The 17,628-nt window shown below is 64.6% G+C and overlaps 1 protein-coding gene across 2 annotated transcripts in view; it reads right to left on the bottom strand.

The window, feature by feature from the left end:
• Positions 1-1,105: 1,105 nt before the first annotated feature.
• Positions 1,106-17,628, bottom strand: part of LOC132814587 (SLAM family member 5-like) — a 47,711-nt gene continuing 31,188 nt past the window's right edge. For both annotated transcript variants that reach the window (XM_060823527.1, XM_060823526.1), the window contains exon 4: positions 1,106-2,676. In XM_060823527.1, coding sequence (XP_060679510.1) covers positions 2,495-2,676 — 182 coding nt within the window. In that variant the 3' untranslated portion in view covers positions 1,106-2,494. The remainder of the gene's footprint in view (positions 2,677-17,628) is intronic.

A 17,628-nucleotide genomic window follows, 5' to 3' on the forward strand; every position in this document is an offset into this window, starting at 1 on the left:
CCCCCGACTCTCTCTCTCTCTCCCCCCCGACTCTCTCTCTCTCTCCCCCGACTCTCTCTCCCTCTCCCCCCGACTCTCTCTCCCTCCCCCCCGACTCTCTCTCCCTCTCCCCCGACTCTCTCTCCCTCTCCCCCGACTCTCTCTCTCTCTCTCCCCCCCGACTCTCTCTCCCTCTCCCCCGACTCTCTCTCCCTCCCCCCCGACTCTCTCTCCCTGACTCTCTCTCTCTCCCCACCCCCGTTCCCTCTCAGATACGGTTCTCCTCTGTGGGGGCTACGTTACCGTGGTTACGTGGGGATGACCACCAGCCCGTGCCTTTCAGAGTCCCCCCAACATCTTTCGGCATTGATTTCCTGGCTGAGTGCTTCATTCGCTATTCCCGCACAGCCGAGTTCCTCTCCTTGGTAACGCCCTGGGTGAGGGGAGTGGATCAGAGACGCGGCTGTAGGGGGAGCTGATTGGGGAAGAGTGATCCTAACGTTGGCTTGGACCATGGACCCAGGGGAGGCTGAGGGGAATCCTCTGGGCGTGCCCCCTACACCGACAGGGAGCTGATGCTGTGGGATACCACAGCCTTGTATAACACAGCACTGTGTGGGGAGGGGGAGGGGGAACAGGCCCTTTAGCCCACCATGTTGTGCCAGAGGTGACGCCACGTTCAACCGATCCCTTCTGCCTGTCCTATCCCTCCAGCCCTTGCATCCGTATCTAAAAGCCCCTTCAATGCCCCTCTCATGTCTGCGTCCTCCATCTCCGGGACTGCGTGTCCCACCACTCTCTGTGGGACAGACCTGCCCCTCACCTCTCTCTCGGCCTTTTCCCCCCTGTCTCACCTTAAAAGCATGGCCCCTTTCCCCGAACGCCAGACGCTCCGACTCCGGGGACGGGAATCTGACCGTCAACTCTATCCCTGTGTCTCCCAACCCTACCGGCTTTGTTGGGACATGGGGAGTTGGGGGAATACCCCTCTGCTCATTTTAAACCCGGGAAGCTCACCTCGCGCCTGTCAGATTTCGAGGGGCAGAGAACGAGCGCGCACGATGTGAAGTGAAAATTAACTTGTTCGATTCTTTAAGGCCAGCAGAGAACATTGAAACACCAGTTATTCACAACTCCTTTCTTTATAGCCTCCCACTCAACAACACTGCCCCCCGCCCCCACTCCAAAAAAACACCCTGATTAAGACTGACACACAGATAAAAAAAAAAATACAGAATCACGTTTCAAAACCCAGTCGGATTTGTGGGTTGATTTTCCGCTGGGATTGTTCCTGAGTTGTCTCTCCTTCAGCCCTGAGCTGCACAAACCTCTGATAGACGGCTCCCTTTCAGAGAGTTGTTCACCTCGCATTCTGGAATTATTGCTGTCCATCGCACGTCTCCCCTTAACTGTTCAAAATGTCTGGTTTCTTGACCCCAAAGCATCACCTCAGTTCGTTGGCTTTAGCAGCATCATAAAACCGTTAAAATTTCGAACATGATTGGATTTTGGTATCTTGGGGCATAATTTCCATGGTTTGGCCGAAGTTGAATTTGTTTTTTTTTAGTTCCGTGGCAACGCAGCACCAGCTATTAGTTCTGACCCAGTGTGGCGTTGTTAGCTTGTTCAGTACTCGCTGTGATTTCAGTCAGTCCTTGCTCGCTTTTCAATTCGCTGAAAAAAAAGGTCGCGTGCCCCACCGACACCTGCATCACAACCGCGACCGAGTCTCCCCTCAGCCTCCAGAGAAAACAGCCTGAGTTTTTCCAGCCACTCCTGACAGCTCATTCCCTCAAATCCAGGCAGCATCCTGTCTGAAGCGCCCACACCCTCCCTGGAATACGGCGACCAGAATTAAATACTCTCAGTGCGACCTCACCAAAGCCTGATAAAGCTGCGACGTGACATCGCGACTCTTGTACTCAGTTCCCCGACCAATAAAGACCAGGGTGCCATAGCCCTCCTTTCCTGCCCTATCTGCTTGTGAGGGCCACTTTTTCAGGGAGCGATGGCCTTGAACCCCAAGATTGCCCCTGGACATCAACGCTGTTCATTAACGGGACACTTTTCCTTCAATGTTTGATCCCTCCAACATGCAGCACCTCACACTCACCCGGATTAAACTCCACCTGCCATTTTCTCCACCTGGATCCGTAACTGATCAATATCCCGTTTCACCGTCTCGGGCACTACCCGCAACTCCACTGGTCTTTGTGACTTAATACTCCGAGGTGCCCCCTCACGGCCGGGCAGAGGGGGGTCAAACGGAGCGCCAAAAACACATTCTGAACAAAAGGTGGACCTCCTGCAGTTCGAGGGAGTGGAACGGAGGGTGGGCAGGAGGGTGAGGGAGGTGCCAAGGGACAGGGGATGGAGGGGGAACGGTTTCGGCATTGGTGGAGTCGCCAACGCCCTGGGACACCCACCGATGGGCATCGAGGGGACAGAAGGAAGGTCCAGACAGTGACAACGACAGGAGCGTCTCAGGGGCAGAGAGGAGGCTCAGGGCAGGGAGTTACGTCTTGCTTGTCGGGTGTTGGGTGGCGTGGGAGGGCTGCACGGTTGACCTCCCGGGATTCAGCCACGGACAATACTTGGAAACAGCCAGGAGAGCGATGAGGATGATCAGGACGGATCCACCCAAACAGATCTGCAGCACGGAGAGCCATTTCGACTGTTTCGGCTGCTCGACCCGAGCTGGAAGAGAGAGAACATACCCCATCATGGGGTTAGATACAGAGGAAAGCTCCCTCTACACTGTCCCCCATCAAACACTCCCAGGACAGGGACACCACGGAGTTAGATACAGAGTAAAGCTCTCTCTACACTGTCCCCCATCAAACACACCCAGGACAGGGACAGCATGGGGTTAGATACAGAGTAAAGCTCCCTCTACACTGTCCCCCATCAAACACTCCCAGGACAGGGACAGCGCGGGGTTAGATACAGAGTAAAGCTCCCTCTACACTGTCCCCCATCAAACACTCCCAGGGACAGGGACAGCATGGGGTTAGATACAGAGTAAAGCTCCCTCTACACTGTCCCCCATCAAACACTCCCAGGACAGGGACAGCACGGGGTTAGATACAGAGTAAAGCTCCCTCTACACTGTCCCCATCAAACACTCCCAGGACAGGGACAGCACGGGGTTAGATACAGAGTAAAGCTCCCTCTACACTGTCCCCCATCAAACACTCCCAGGACAGGGACAGCACGGAGTTAGATACTGAGTAAAGCTTCCTCCACGCTGTCCCCATCAAACACTCCCAGGACAGGGACAGCACGGGGTTAGATACAGAGTAAAGCTCCCTCTACACTGTCCCCCATCAAACACTCCCAGGACAGGGACAGCATGGGGTTAGATACAGAGTAAAGCTCCCTCTACACTGTCCCCCATCAAACACACCCAGGACAGGGACAGCATGGGGTTAGATACAGAGTAAAGCTCCCTCTACACTGTCCCCCATCAAACACTCCCAGGACAGGGACAGCACGGGGTTAGATACAGAGTAAAGCTTCCTCCACGCTGTCCCCATCAAACACTCCCAGGACAGGGACAGCACGGTGTTAGATACAGAGTAAAGCTCCCTCTACACTGTCCCCCCATCAAACACCCCCAGGGACAGGGACAGCACGGGGTTAGATACAGAGTAAAGCTCCCTCTACACTGTCCCCCATCAAACACACCCAGGACAGGGACAGCACGGGGTTAGATACAGAGTAAAGCTCCCTCTACACTGTCCCCATCAAACACTCCCAGGACAGGGACAGCGCGGGGTTAGATACAGAGTAAAGCCCCCTCTACACTGTCCCCCATTAAACACTCCCAGGACAGGGACAGCACGGGGTTAGATACAGAGTAAAGCTCCCTCTACACTGTCCCCCCATCAAACACCCCCAGGGACAGGGACAGCACGGGGTTAGATACAGAGTACAGCTCCCTGAACTACCCACAACGCCCCTGAGGGAGGGGATTCCAGGATTCTGACCCAGCCACACTGAAGGGACGGTGATATATTTCCGAGGCGGGATGGGGAGGGGGCTCGGAGGGGAACTTGCAGGGGGCTGGTGTTCCCATGTACCTGCTGCCCCTTGTCTTTCTGGATGGAAGTGGCCGTGGGGTTTGGAAGGTGCTGCCTGAGGGTCTTTGGGGGATTTCTGCAGGGCACCTTGTAGATGGTCCACACCGCTGCTACTGAGCGTCGGTGGGGGGGAGGTGGGGGGTGTTTGTGGGTGGGGGGCCAATCCCGCAGGGGGTGGGGGGGCTGCTTTGTTCCTGGATGGGGTTGTGCTTCTTGAGTGTTGCTGGAGCTGCCCCCACCCAGGAACAAGTGGGGAGTATTCTCTCCCCCTCCTGACCTGGGCCTTGGAGATGGTGGGAGGGAGGAGCAGGTACGGGGCGGGACAGGTACGGGGTGGGACAGGTACTGGGAGGGACAGGTGCGAGGGGGGACAGGTACGGGGAGGGACAGGTACGGGGTGGGACAGGTACGGGGTGGGACAGGTACGGGGTGGGACAGGTACGGGGTGGGACAGGTACGGGGTGGGACAGGTACTGGGAGGGACAGGTGCGAGGGGGGACAGGTACGGGGAGGGACAGGTACTGGGAGGGACAGGTGCGAGGGGGGACAGGTACGGGGAGGGACAGGTACGGGGTGGGACAGGTACGGGGTGGGACAGGTACGGGGTGGGACAGGTACGGGGTGGGACAGGTACGGGGAGGGACAGGTACGGGGTGGGACAGGTACGGGGTGGGACAGGTACGGGGTGGGACAGGTACGGGGTGGGACAGGTACTGGGAGGGACAGGTGCGAGGGGGGACAGGTACGGGGTGGGACAGGTAAGGGGTGGGACAGGTAAGGGGTGGGACAGGTAAGGGGTGGGACAGGTACGGGGTGGGACAGGTACGGGGTGGGACAGGTGCGGGGAGGGACAGGTGCGGGGAGGGACAGGTGCGGGGAGGGACAGGTGCGGGGAGGGACAGGTGCGGGGAGGGACAGGTGCGGGGTGGGACAGGTACGGAGAGGGACAGGTACAGGAACGGGCAGGTATGGGATGGGACAGGAAGGAGGTGCGACAGGTACCGGGAGGGACAGGATCAGGGAGGAACATGTACGGGGTGGGACAGGTGCGGGGAAGGACAGGTACGGGGAGCGACAGGTACGAGGAGGGACAGGTACGGGGAGGGACAGGTACGGGGAGGGACAGGTACGGGGTGGGACAGGTACGGGGTGGGACAGGTACGGGGTGGGACAGGTACGGGGAGGGACAGGTACGGGGAGGGACAGGTACGGGGAGGGACAGGTACGGGGAGGGACAGGTACGGGGAGGGGCAGGTTCGTGGAGGGACAGGTACGGGGAGGGGCAGGTTCGGGGAGGGACAGGTACGGGGAGGGACAGGTACGGGGAGGGACAGGTACGGGGAGGGACAGGTACGGGGTGGGACAGGTGCGGCGAGGGACAGGTGCGGGGAGGGACAGGTACGGGGTGGGACAGGTGCGAGGGGGGACAGGTACGGGTGGGACAGGTACGGGGAGGGACAGGTACGGTGTGAGACAGGTACGGGGATGGACAGGTACGGGATGGACAGGTACGGGAGGGACAGGTGCGGGGAGGGACAGGTGCGGGGAGGGACAGGTGCGGGGAGGGACAGGCACGGGGAGGGACAGGTACTGGGAGGGACAGGTGCGAGGGGGGACAGGTACGGGGAGGGACAGGTACGGGGAGGGACAAGTGCGAGGGGGGACAGGTACGGGGAGGGACAGGTACGGGGTGGGACAGGTACGGGGTGGGACAGGAACGGGGTGGGACAGGTGCGGGGTGGGACAGGTGAGGGGGGACATGTACGGAGAGGGACAGGTACGGGGTGGGACAGGTACGGGGTGGGACAGGTACGGGGAGGGACAGGTACGGGGAGGGACAGGTACAGGGAGGGACAGGTACAGGGAGGGACAGGTACGGGGTGGTACAGGTACGGGGAGGGACAGGAGCGGGGTGGGACAGGTGCGGGGAGGGACAGGTACGGGGAGAGACAGGTGCGAGGGGGACAGGTACGGGGTGGGACAGGTGCGAGGGGGACAGGTACGGGGAGGGACAGGTACGGGGAGGGACAGGTACGGGGTGGGGCAGGTTTGGGGAGGGACAGGTGCATGGGGGGACAGGTACGGGGAGGGACAGGTACGGGGTGGGACAGGTACGGGGTGGGACAGGTACGGGGTGGGACAGGTGCGGGGTGGGACAGGTGCGGGGTGGGACAGGTGCGGGGTGGGACAGGTGAGGGGGGACATGTACGGAGAGGGACAGGTACGGGGTGGGACAGGTACGGGGTGGGACAGGTACGGGGAGGGACAGGTACGGGGAGGGACAGGTACGGGGAGGGACAGGTACGGGGAGGGACAGGTACAGGGAGGGACAGGTACGGGGTGGTACAGGTACGGGGTGGTACAGGTACGGGGAGGGACAGGAGCGGGGTGGGACAGGTGCGGGGAGGGACAGGTACGGGGAGGGACAGGTGCGAGGGGGACAGGTACGGGGTGGGACAGGTGCGAGGGGGACAGGTACGGGGAGGGACAGGTACGGGGAGGAACAGGTACGGGGTGGGGCAGGTTTGGGGAGGGACAGGTGCATGGGGGGACAGGTACGGGGAGGGACAGGTGCGAGGGGGGACAGGTACGGGGAGGGACAGGTACGGGGAGGGACAGGTACGGGGAGGGACAGGTACAGGGAGGGACAGGTACGGGGTGGTACAGGTACGGGGTGGTACAGGTACGGGGAGGGACAGGAGCGGGGTGGGACAGGTGCGGGGAGGGACAGGTACGGGGAGAGACAGGTGCGAGGGGGACAGGTACGGGGAGGGACAGGTACGGGGAGGAACAGGTACGGGGTGGGGCAGGTTTGGGGAGGGACAGGTGCATGGGGGGACAGGTACGGGGAGGGACAGGTACGGGGAGGGACAGGTACGGGGAGGGACAGGTACTGGGAGGGACAGGTGCGAGGGGGGACAGGTACGGGGAGGGACAGGTACGGGGAGGGACAAGTGCGAGGGGGGACAGGTACGGGGAGGGACAGGTACGGGGAGAGACAGGTGCGAGGGGGACAGGTACGGGGTGGGACAGGTGCGAGGGGGACAGGTACGGGGAGGGACAGGTACGGGGAGGGACAAGTGCGAGGGGGGACAGGTACGGGGAGGGACAGGTACGTGGTGGGACAGGTACGGGGTGGGACAGGTACGGGGTGGGACAGGTGCGGGGTGGGACAGGTGAGGGGGGACATGTACGGAGAGGGACAGGTACGGGGTGGGACAGGTACGGGGTGGGACAGGTACGGGGTGGGACAGGTACGGGGAGGGACAGGTACGGGGAGGGACAGGTACGGGGAGGGACAGGTACAGGGAGGGACAGGTACAGGGAGGGACAGGTACAGGGAGGGACAGGTACAGGGAGGGACAGGTACGGGGTGGTACAGGTACGGGGAGGGACAGGAGCGGGGTAGGACAGGTGCGGGGAGGGACAGGTACGGGGAGAGACAGGTGCGAGGGGGACAGGTACGGGGTGGGACAGATGCGAGGGGGACAGGTACGGGGAGGGACAGGTACGGGGAGGGACAGGTACGGGGTGGGGCAGGTTCGGGGAGGGACAGGTGCATGGGGGGACAGGTACGGGGAGGGACAGGTACGGGGTGGGACAGGTACGGGGAGGGACAGGTGCATGGGGGGACAGGTACGGGGTGGGACAGGTACGGGGAGGGACAGGTACGGGGAGGGACAGGTACGGGGAGGGACAGGTACGGGGAGGGACAGGTACGCTGTGGGACAGGTACGCTGTGGGACAGGTACGGGGTGGGACAGGTACGGGGAGGGACAGGTACGGGGAGGGACAGGTACGGGGAGGGACAGGTACGGGGAGGGACAGGTACGGGGTGGGACAGGTACTGGGAGGGACAGGTACTGGGAGGGACAGGTGCGAGGGGGGACAGGTGCGGGGAGGGACAGGTACGGGGTGGGACAGGTACGGGGTGGGACAGGTACGGGGTGGGACAGGTACTGGGAGGGACAGGTGCGAGGGGGGACAGGTACGGGGAGGGACAGGTGCGGGGAGGGACACGAACGGGGAGGGACAGGTGCGGGGAGGGACAGGTACGGGGAGGGACAGGTACGGGGCGGGACGGGTACTGGGAGGGACAGGTGCGAGGCGGGACAGGTACGGGGAGGGACAGGTACGGGGAGGGACAGGTACGGGGTGGGACAGGTACAGGGAGGAACAGGTACGGGGTGGGACAGGTACGGGGAGGGACAGGTGCGGGGAGGGACAGGTGCGGGGAGGGACAGGTGCGGGGAGGGACAGGTGCGGGGTGGGACAGGTGCGGGGAGGGACAGGTGCGGGGAGGGACAGGTGCGGGGAGGGACAGGTGCGGGGAGGGACAGGTACGCTGTGGGACAGGTACGGGGTGGGACAGGTACGGGGAGGGACAGGTACGGGGAGGGACAGGTACGGGGAGGGACAGGTACGGGGTGGGACAGGTACTGGGAGGGACAGGTACTGGGAGGGACAGGTGCGAGGGGGGACAGGTGCGGGGAGGGACAGGTACGGGGTGGGACAGGTACGGGGTGGGACAGGTACGGGGTGGGACAGGTACTGGGAGGGACAGGTGCGAGGGGGGACAGGTACGGGGTGGGACAGGTGCGGGGAGGGACACGAATGGGGAGGGACAGGTGCGGGGAGGGACAGGTACGGGGAGGGACAGGTACGGGGCGGGACGGGTACTGGGAGGGACAGGTGCGAGGCGGGACAGGTACGGGGAGGGACAGGTACGGGGAGGGACAGGTACGGGGAGGGACAGGTACGGGGTGGGACAGGTACAGGGAGGAACAGGTACGGGGTGGGACAGGTACGGGGAGGGACAGGTACGGGGAGGGACAGGTGCGGGGAGGGACAGGTGCGAGGAAGGACAGGTACGGGGAAGGACAGGTACGGGGAAGGACAGGTACGGGGAGGGAGAGGTACGGGGAGGGACAGGTACGGGGTGGGAGAGGTACGGGGTGGGAGAGGTACGGGGTGGGACAGGTGCTGGGGGAACAGGTACGGGGAGGGACAGGTACGGGGTGGGACAGGTACGGGAGGGGCAGGTTCGTGGAGGGACAGGTACGGGGAGGGACAGGTACGGGGAGGGACAGGTACGGGGAGGGACAGGTGCGGGGAGGGACAGGTGCGGGGAGGGACAGGTGCGGGGAGGGACAGGTACGGGGTGGGACAGGTACGGGATAGACAGGTACGGTGTGAGACAGGTACGGTGTGAGACAGGTACGGGGATGGACAGGTACGGGGAGGGACAGGTCCGGGAGCGGACAGGTACGGGGAGGCACAGGTGTGAGGGGGTCAGGTACGGGGAGGGACAGGTACGGGGTGGGACAGGTGTGAGGGGGTCAGGTACGGGGAGGGACAGGTACGGGGAGGGACAGGTGCTAGGGGGGACAGGTACGGGGAGGGACAGGTACGGGGAGGGACAGGTGCGAGGGGGGACAGGTGCGAGGGGGGACAGGTGCGAGGGGGGACAGGTGCGAGGGGGGACAGGTGCGAGGGGGGACAGGTACGGGGAGGGACAGGTACGGGGAGGGACAGGTACGGGGAGGGACAGGTGCGAGGAGGGACAGGTACGGGGAGGGACAGGTACGGGGAGGGACAGGTGCGAGGGGGGACAGGTACGGGGAAGGACAGGTGCGAGGGGGACAGGTACGGGGAGGGACAGGTACGGGGTGGGACAGGTGCGAGGAGGGACAGGTACGGGGAGGGACAGGTACGGGGAGGGACAGGTACGGGGTGAAACAGGTACGGGGAGGGACAGGTACGGGGAGGGACAGGTACGGGGAGGGACAGGTACGGGGAGGGACAGGTGCAAGAGGGGACAGGTACGGGGTGGGACAGGTACGGGGAGGGATAGGTACGGGGAGGGACAGGTGCTAGGGGGGACAGGTACGGGGTGGGACAGGTACGGGGAGGGACAGGTACGGGGAGGGACAGGTGCTAGGGGGGACAGGTACGGGGAGGGACAGGTACGGGGAGGGACAGGTGCGAGGGGGGACAGGTGCGAGGGGGGACAGGTACGGGCATGGACAGGTACGGGGAGGGACAGGTACGGGGAGGGACAGGTACGGGGAGGGACAGGTGCGAGGGGGGACAGGTACGGGGAGGGACAGGTACGGGGAGGGACAGGTACGGGGAGGGACAGGTGCGAGGGGGGACAGGTACGGGGAAGGACAGGTGCGAGGGGGACAGGTACGGGGAGGGACAGGTACGGGGTGGGACAGGTGCGAGGAGGGACAGGTACGGGGAGGGACAGGTACGGGGAGGGACAGGTACGGGGTGAAACAGGTACGGGGAGGGACAGGTACGGGGAGGGACAGGTACGGGGAGGGACAGGTACGGGGAGGGACAGGTGCAAGAGGGGACAGGTACGGGGTGGGACAGGTACGGGGTGGCACAGGTACCGAGAGGGACAGGTACGGGGAGGGACAGGTACGGAGAGGGACAGGTGCGGAGACGGACAGGTACACGGATGGACAGGTGCAAGAGGGGACAGGTACGGGGAGGGACAGGAAGTAGGTGCGACAGGTACGGGGAGGGACAGGTACGGAGTGTAGGGGGTGGGGCAGGTTCGGGGAGGGACAGGTACGGGGAGGGACATGTACGGGGTGGGACAGGTGCGGGGAAGGACAGGTACGGAGTGGGTAGGGGGTGGGGCAGGTTCGGGGAGGGACAGGTACGGGGAGGGACATGTACGGGGTGGGATAGGTGCGGGGAAGGACAGGTACGGGGAGGGACAGGTACGGGGAGGGACAGGTACGGGGTGGGACAGGTACGGGGTGGGACAGGTACGGGATGGGACAGGTACGGGGAGGGACAGGTACGGGGAGGGACAGGTACGGGGAGGGACAGGTACGGGGAGGGACAGGTACCGGGAGCGACAGGTACGGGGAGGGACAGGTGCGTGGAGGGACAGGTACTGGGTGGGACAGGTGCGGGGAGGGACAGGTGCGAGGGGGGTCAGGTGTGCAGGGGGACAGGTACGGGGAGGGACAGGTACGGGGAGGGACAGGTACGGGGAGGGACAGGTACGGGGTGGGACAGTTGCGGGGAGGGACAGGTGCGAGGGGGACAGGTACGGGCAGGGACAGGTACGGGGAGGGACAGGTGCGAGAGGGACAGGTACGGGGAGGGACAGGCACGGGGCGGGACAGGTACGGGGAAGGTCAGGTGCGAGGGGGGACAGGTACGGGGTGGGACAGGTACGGGGAGGGACATGTACGGGGAGGGACAGGTATGGGGAGGGACAGGTGCGAGGAGGGATAGGTACGGGGAGGGACAGGTACGGGGAGAGACAGGTGCGAGGGGGGACAGGTACGGTGAGGGACAGGTACGGGGAGGGACAGGTAAGGAGTGGGACAGGTGCGAGAGAGACAGGTGCGGGATTGGACAGGTACGGTGAGGGACAGGTACGGGGAGGCACAGGTACGGGGAGGCACAGGTACGGGGAGGGACATGTACCGAGTGGGGCAGGTACGGGGTGAAACAGGTACGGAGAGGGACAGGTACGGGGAGGGACAGGTACGGGGAGGGACACGTGCAACGAGGGACAGGTACAGGGAGCGACAGGTACAGGGAGGGACAGGAACGGGGAGGGACAGGAACGGGGAGGGACAGGAACGGGGTGGGTAGGGGAGGGGCAGGTTCGGGGAGGGACAGGTACGGGGAGGGACAGGTACGGGGTGGGACAGGTACGGGGTGGGACAGGTACGTGGAGGGACAGGTACGTGGAGGGACAGGTACGCTGTGAGACAGGTACAGGGATGGACAGGTACGGGAATGGACAGGTACGGGAATGGACAGGTACGGGGAGGGACAGGTACGGGGAGGGACAGGTACGGGGAGGGACAGGTACGGGGAGGGACAGGTACGGGGTGGGACAGGTACCGGGAGGCACAGGTACGGGGTGGGACTGGTACGGGGAGGGACAGGGATGGGGTGGGACAGGTACGGGGAGGGACATGTACGGGGTGGGACAGGTGCGGGGAAGGACAGGTACGGGGAGGGACAGGTGCGAGGGGGGACAGGTGCGAGGGGGGACAGGTACGGGGAGGGACAGGTACGGGGAGGGACAGGTACGGGGAGGGACAGGTACGAGAGGGGACAGGTACGAGAGGGGACAGGTACAGGGAAGGACAAGTACGTGGTGGGACAGGTACGGGGAGGGCCAGGAACGGGGAGTGACAGGTACAGGGAGGGACAGGTAGGGGGAGGCATAGGTACGGAGTGGGACAGGTACGGGGAGGGACAGGTACTGAGTGGGACAGGTACGGGGAAGGACAGGTACGGGATGGGACAAGTACGGGGAGGGACAGGTGTGAGGGGGGACAGGTACAGGGAGGGACAGGTGCGAGAGGGACAGGTACAGGGAGGGACAGGTACGGGGAGGGACAGGTACGGGGAGGGACAGGTACGGGGAGGGACAGGTACCGGGGAGGGACAGGTGCGAGAGGGACAGGTGCGAGAGGGACAGGTACGGGGAGGGACAGGTACGGGGAGGGACAGGTACGGGGTGGGGCAGGTAGGACGTGGGACAGGTACGTGGAGGGACAGGTACGGGGTGGGACAGGTACGGGGAGGGACAGGTACGGGGAGGGACAGGTACGGGGTGGGACAGGTACGGGGTGGGACAGGTACGGGGTGGGGCAGGTAGGACGTGGGACAGGTACGTGGAGGGACAGGTACGGGGTGGGACAGGTACGGGGAGGGACAGGTACGGGGAGGGACAGGTACGGGGTGGGGCAGGTAGGACGTGGGACAGGTACGTGGAGGGACAGGTACGGGGTGGGACAGGTACGGGGAGGGACAGGTACGGGGAGGGACAGGTACGGGGTGGGACAGGTACGGGGTGGGACAGGTACGGGGTGGGACAGGTACGGGGAGGGACAGGTACGGGGAGGGACAGGTACGGGGGGGACAGGTATGGGGTGGGACAGGTACGGGGAGGGACAGGTACGGGAAGGGACAGCTACGGGAAGGGACAGGTACTGGGTGGGACACGTACGGAGTGGGACAGGTGCGAGGGGGGACAGGTACGGGGAGGGACAGGTATGGGGTGGGACAGGTACGGGGAGGGACAGGTACGGGGAGGGACAGGTACGAGAGGGACAGGTACGAGAGGGACAGGTACGGGGAGGGACAGGTACGGGGTGGGACAGGTACGGGAAAGGGAGGTGTACAGGGGAGGGATAGGTACGGGGAGGGACAGGTACGAGATGGGACTGGAACAGGGTGGGACAGGTACGGGGAGGGACAGGTACGGAGAATGACAGGTACCGGGAGGGATAGGTACGGGGAACGACAGGTAGGGGGTGGGACAGGTACGGGGAGGGACAGGTCGGGGTGGGACAGGTACGAGGAGGGACAGGTTCAGAGTGGGACAGGTACGGGGCGGGACAGGTACGGGGAGGGACAGGTGCGAGGAGGGACAGGTGCGAGGAGGGACAGGTGCGAGGAGGGACAGGTACGGGGTGGGACAGGTACGGGGTGGGACAGGTACGGGGAGGGACAGGTACGGGGACGGACAGGTACGGGGACGGACAGATACGGGGACGGACAGATACGGGGACGGACAGATACGGGGTGGGACAGGTACGGGGAGGGACAGGTACGGGGAGGGACAGGTACGGGGTGGGACAGGTACGGGGTGGGACAGGTACGGGGTGGGACAGGTACGGGGACGGACAGATACGGGGTGGGACAGGTACGGGGAGGGACAGGTACGGGGTAAGACAGGTACGGGGTAAGACAGGTACGGGGTGGGACAGGTACGGGGTGGGACAGGTACAAGGTGGGACAGGTGCGAGGAGGGACAGGTACGGGGTAAGACAGGTACGGGGTGGGACAGGTACGGGGAGGGACAGGTACGGGGAGGGACAGGTACAGGGAGGGACAGGTACAGGGAGGGACAGGTACAGGGAGGGACAGGTACAGGGAGGGACAGGTACGGGGTGGTACAGGTACGGGGTGGGACAGGTACAGGGTGGGACAGGTACATGGTGGGACAGGTGCGAGAGGGACAGGTACTGGGAGGGACAGCTACGGGGACGGACAAGTACGGGGTGGGACAGGTACGGGGAGGGACAGGTGCGAGAGGGACAGGTACGGGGAGGGACAGGTACGGGGAGGGACAGGTACGGGGAGGGACAGGTGCGAGAGGGACAGGTACAGGGAGGGACAGGTACGGGGACGGACCAGTACGGGGTGGGACAGGTACGGGGAGGGACAGGTTCGGGCAGGGAAATGTGCGAGGGGGGACAGTTACGGGGCGGGACTGGTACAGGGCGGGACTGGTACAGGGCGGGACTGGTACCGGGAGGGACAGGTACAGGGTGGGACAGGTACAGGGTGGGACAGGTACGGGGAGGGACAGGTACGGGGAGGGACAGGTACGGGGAGGGACAGGTACAGGGTGGGACAGGTACGGGGAGGCACAGGTACGGGGTGGGACAGGTACGGGGAGGGACAGGTACATGGTGGGACAGGTGCGAGAGGGACAGGTACTGGGAGGGACAGGTGCGAGGAGGGACAGGTACGGGGTGGGACAGGTACGGGGAGGGACAGGTACGGGGAGGGACAGGTACGGGGAGGGACAGGTACGGGGAGGGACAGGTGCGAGGAGGGACAGGTACGGGGTGGGACAGGTACGGGGACGGACAGGTACGGGGACGGACAGGTACGGGGAGGCACAGGTACGGGGTGGGACAGGTACATGGTGGGACAGGTGTGAGGGGGGACAGGTACGGGGAGGGACAGGTACGGGGTGGGACAGGTGCGAGAGGGACAGGTACAGGGAGGGACAGCATCGGGGACGGACAAGTACGGGGAGGGACAGGTGCGAGAGGGACAGGTACGGGGAGGGACAGGTGCGAGAGGGACAGGTACGGGGAGGGACAGGTACGGGGAGGGACAGGTACGGGGAGGGACAGGTTCGGGCAGGGAAATGTGCGAGGGGGGACAGTTACGGGGCGGGACTGATACAGGGCGGGACTGGTACGGGGAGGGACTGGTACAGGGTGGGACAGGTACAGGGTGGGACAGGTACGGGGTGGGACAGGTACGGGGAGGGACAGGTACAGGGTGGGACAGGTACGGGGAGGGACAGGTACGAGGTGGGACAGGTACGTGGTGGGACAGGTGCGAGGAGGGACAGGTGCGAGGAGGGACAGGTACGGGGAGGGACAGGTACGGGGACGGACAGGTACGGGGACGGACAGGTACGGGGACGGACAGGTACGGGGAGGCACAGGTACGGGGTAAGACAGGTACGGGGAGGGACAGGTACGGGGAGGGACAGGTACGGGGAGGGACAGGTACAGGGTGGCACAGGTACAGGGTGGGACAGGTGCGGGGAGGGACAGGTACGGGGAGGGACAGGTACGGGGAGGGACAGGTACAGGGTGGCACAGGTGTGAGGGGGGACAGGTACGGGGAGGGACAGGTACGGGGTGGGACAGGTGCGAGAGGGACAGGTCCAGGGAGGGACAGCATCGGGGACGGACAAGTACGGGGTGGGACAGGTACGGGGAGGGACAGGTGCGAGAGGGACAGGTACGGGGAGGGACAGGTACGGGGTGGGACAGGTGCGAGAGGGACAGGTACAGGGAGTGACAGCTACGGGGACGGACAAGTACGGGGTGGGACAGGTACGGGGAGGGACAGGTTCGGGCAGGGAAATGTGCGAGGGGGGACAGGTTCGAGGAGGGACAGGTACGGAGAGGGACAGGTACATGGTGGGACAGGTGCGAGGGGGGACAGGTACGGGGAGGGACAGGTACAGGGTGGGACAGGTGCGAGAGGGACAGGTACAGGGAGGGACAGCTACGGGGACGGACAAGTACGGGGTGGGACAGGTACGGGGAGGGACAGGTGCGAGAGGGACAGGTACGGGGAGGGACAGGTACGGGGAGGGACAGGTACGAGGAGGGACAGGTACGAGGAGGGACAGGTACGAGGAGGGACAGGTGCGGGGAGGGACAGGTGCGGGGAGGGACAGGTGCGGGGAGGGACAGGTGTGAGAGGGACAGGTACGGGGCGGGACAGGTACGTGGAGGGACAGGTACGCTGTGTGACAGGTACAGCGATGGACAGGTACGGGAATGGACAGGTACGGGGTGGGACAGGTACGGGGTGGGACAGGTACGGGGTGGGACAGGTACGGGGACGGACAGGTACGGGGTGGGACAGGTACGGGGTGGGACAGGTACGAGGTGGGACAGGTACGAGGTGGGACAGGTGCGAGGAGGGACAGGTACGGGGACGGACAGATACGGGGTGGGACAGATACGGGGTGGGACAGGTACGGGGAGGCACAGGTACGGGGTAAGACAGGTACGGGGTGGGACAGGTACGGGGAGGGACAGGTACAGGGAGGGACAGGTACAGGGAGGGACAGGTACGGGGTGGGACAGGTACAGGGTGGCACAGGTACGGGGTGGGACAGGTACGGGGATGGACAGGTACATGGTGGGACAGGTGCGAGGGGGGACAGGTACGGGGAGGGACAGGTACGGGGTGGGACAGGTGCGAGAGGGACAGGTACTGGGAGGGACAGCTACGGGGACGGACAAGTACGGGGTGGGACAGGTACGGGGAGGGACAGGTACGGGGAGGGACAGGTACGGGGTGGGACAGGTACGGGGTGGGACAGGTACGAGGTGGGACACGTGCGAGGGGGGACAGGTACGGGGAGGGACAGGTACGGGGTGGGACAGGTACGGGGAGGGACAGGTACGGGGAGGGACAGGTACGGGGTGGGACAGGTGCGAGAGGGACAGGTACGGGGAGGGACAGGTGCGGGGAGGGACAGGTACGGGGAGGGACAGGTACGGGGAGGGACAGCTACGGGGAGGGACAGCTACGGGGACGGATAAGTACGGGGTGGGACAGGTTCGGGCAGGGAAATGTGCGAGGGGGGACAGGTTCGAGGAGGGACAGGTACGGAGAGGGACAGGTACATGGTGGGACAGGTGCGAGGGGGGACAGGTACGGGGAGGGACAGGTACGGGGAGGGACAGGTACAGGGTGGGACAGGTGCGAGAGGGACAGGTACAGGGAGGGACAGCTACGGGGACGGACAAGTACGGGGTGGGACAGGTACGGGGAGGGACAGGTGCGAGAGGGACAGGTACGGGGAGGGACAGGTACGGGGAGGGACAGGTGCGGGGTGGGACAGGTGCGGGGAGGGACAGGTGCGGGGAGGGACAGGTGCGGGGAGGGACAGGTGCGGGGAGGGACAGGTGTGAGAGGGACAGGTACGGGGCGGGACAGGTACGTGGAGGGACAGGTACGCTGTGTGACAGGTACAGCGATGGACAGGTACGGGAATGGACAGGTACGGGGTGGGACAGGTACGGGGTGGGACAGGTACGGGGTGGGACAGGTACGGGGACGGACAGGTACGGGGTGGGACAGGTACGGGGTGGGACAGGTACGAGGTGGGACAGGTGCGAGGAGGGACAGGTACGGGGACGGACAGATACGGGGTGGGACAGGTACGGGGAGGCACAGGTACGGGGTAAGACAGGTACGGGGTGGGACAGGTACGGGGAGGGACAGGTACAGGGAGGGA

The sequence above is a fragment of the Hemiscyllium ocellatum genome, unplaced genomic scaffold (assembly GCF_020745735.1).
Source record: "Hemiscyllium ocellatum isolate sHemOce1 unplaced genomic scaffold, sHemOce1.pat.X.cur. scaffold_861_pat_ctg1, whole genome shotgun sequence".
NCBI lineage: Eukaryota > Metazoa > Chordata > Chondrichthyes > Orectolobiformes > Hemiscylliidae > Hemiscyllium > Hemiscyllium ocellatum.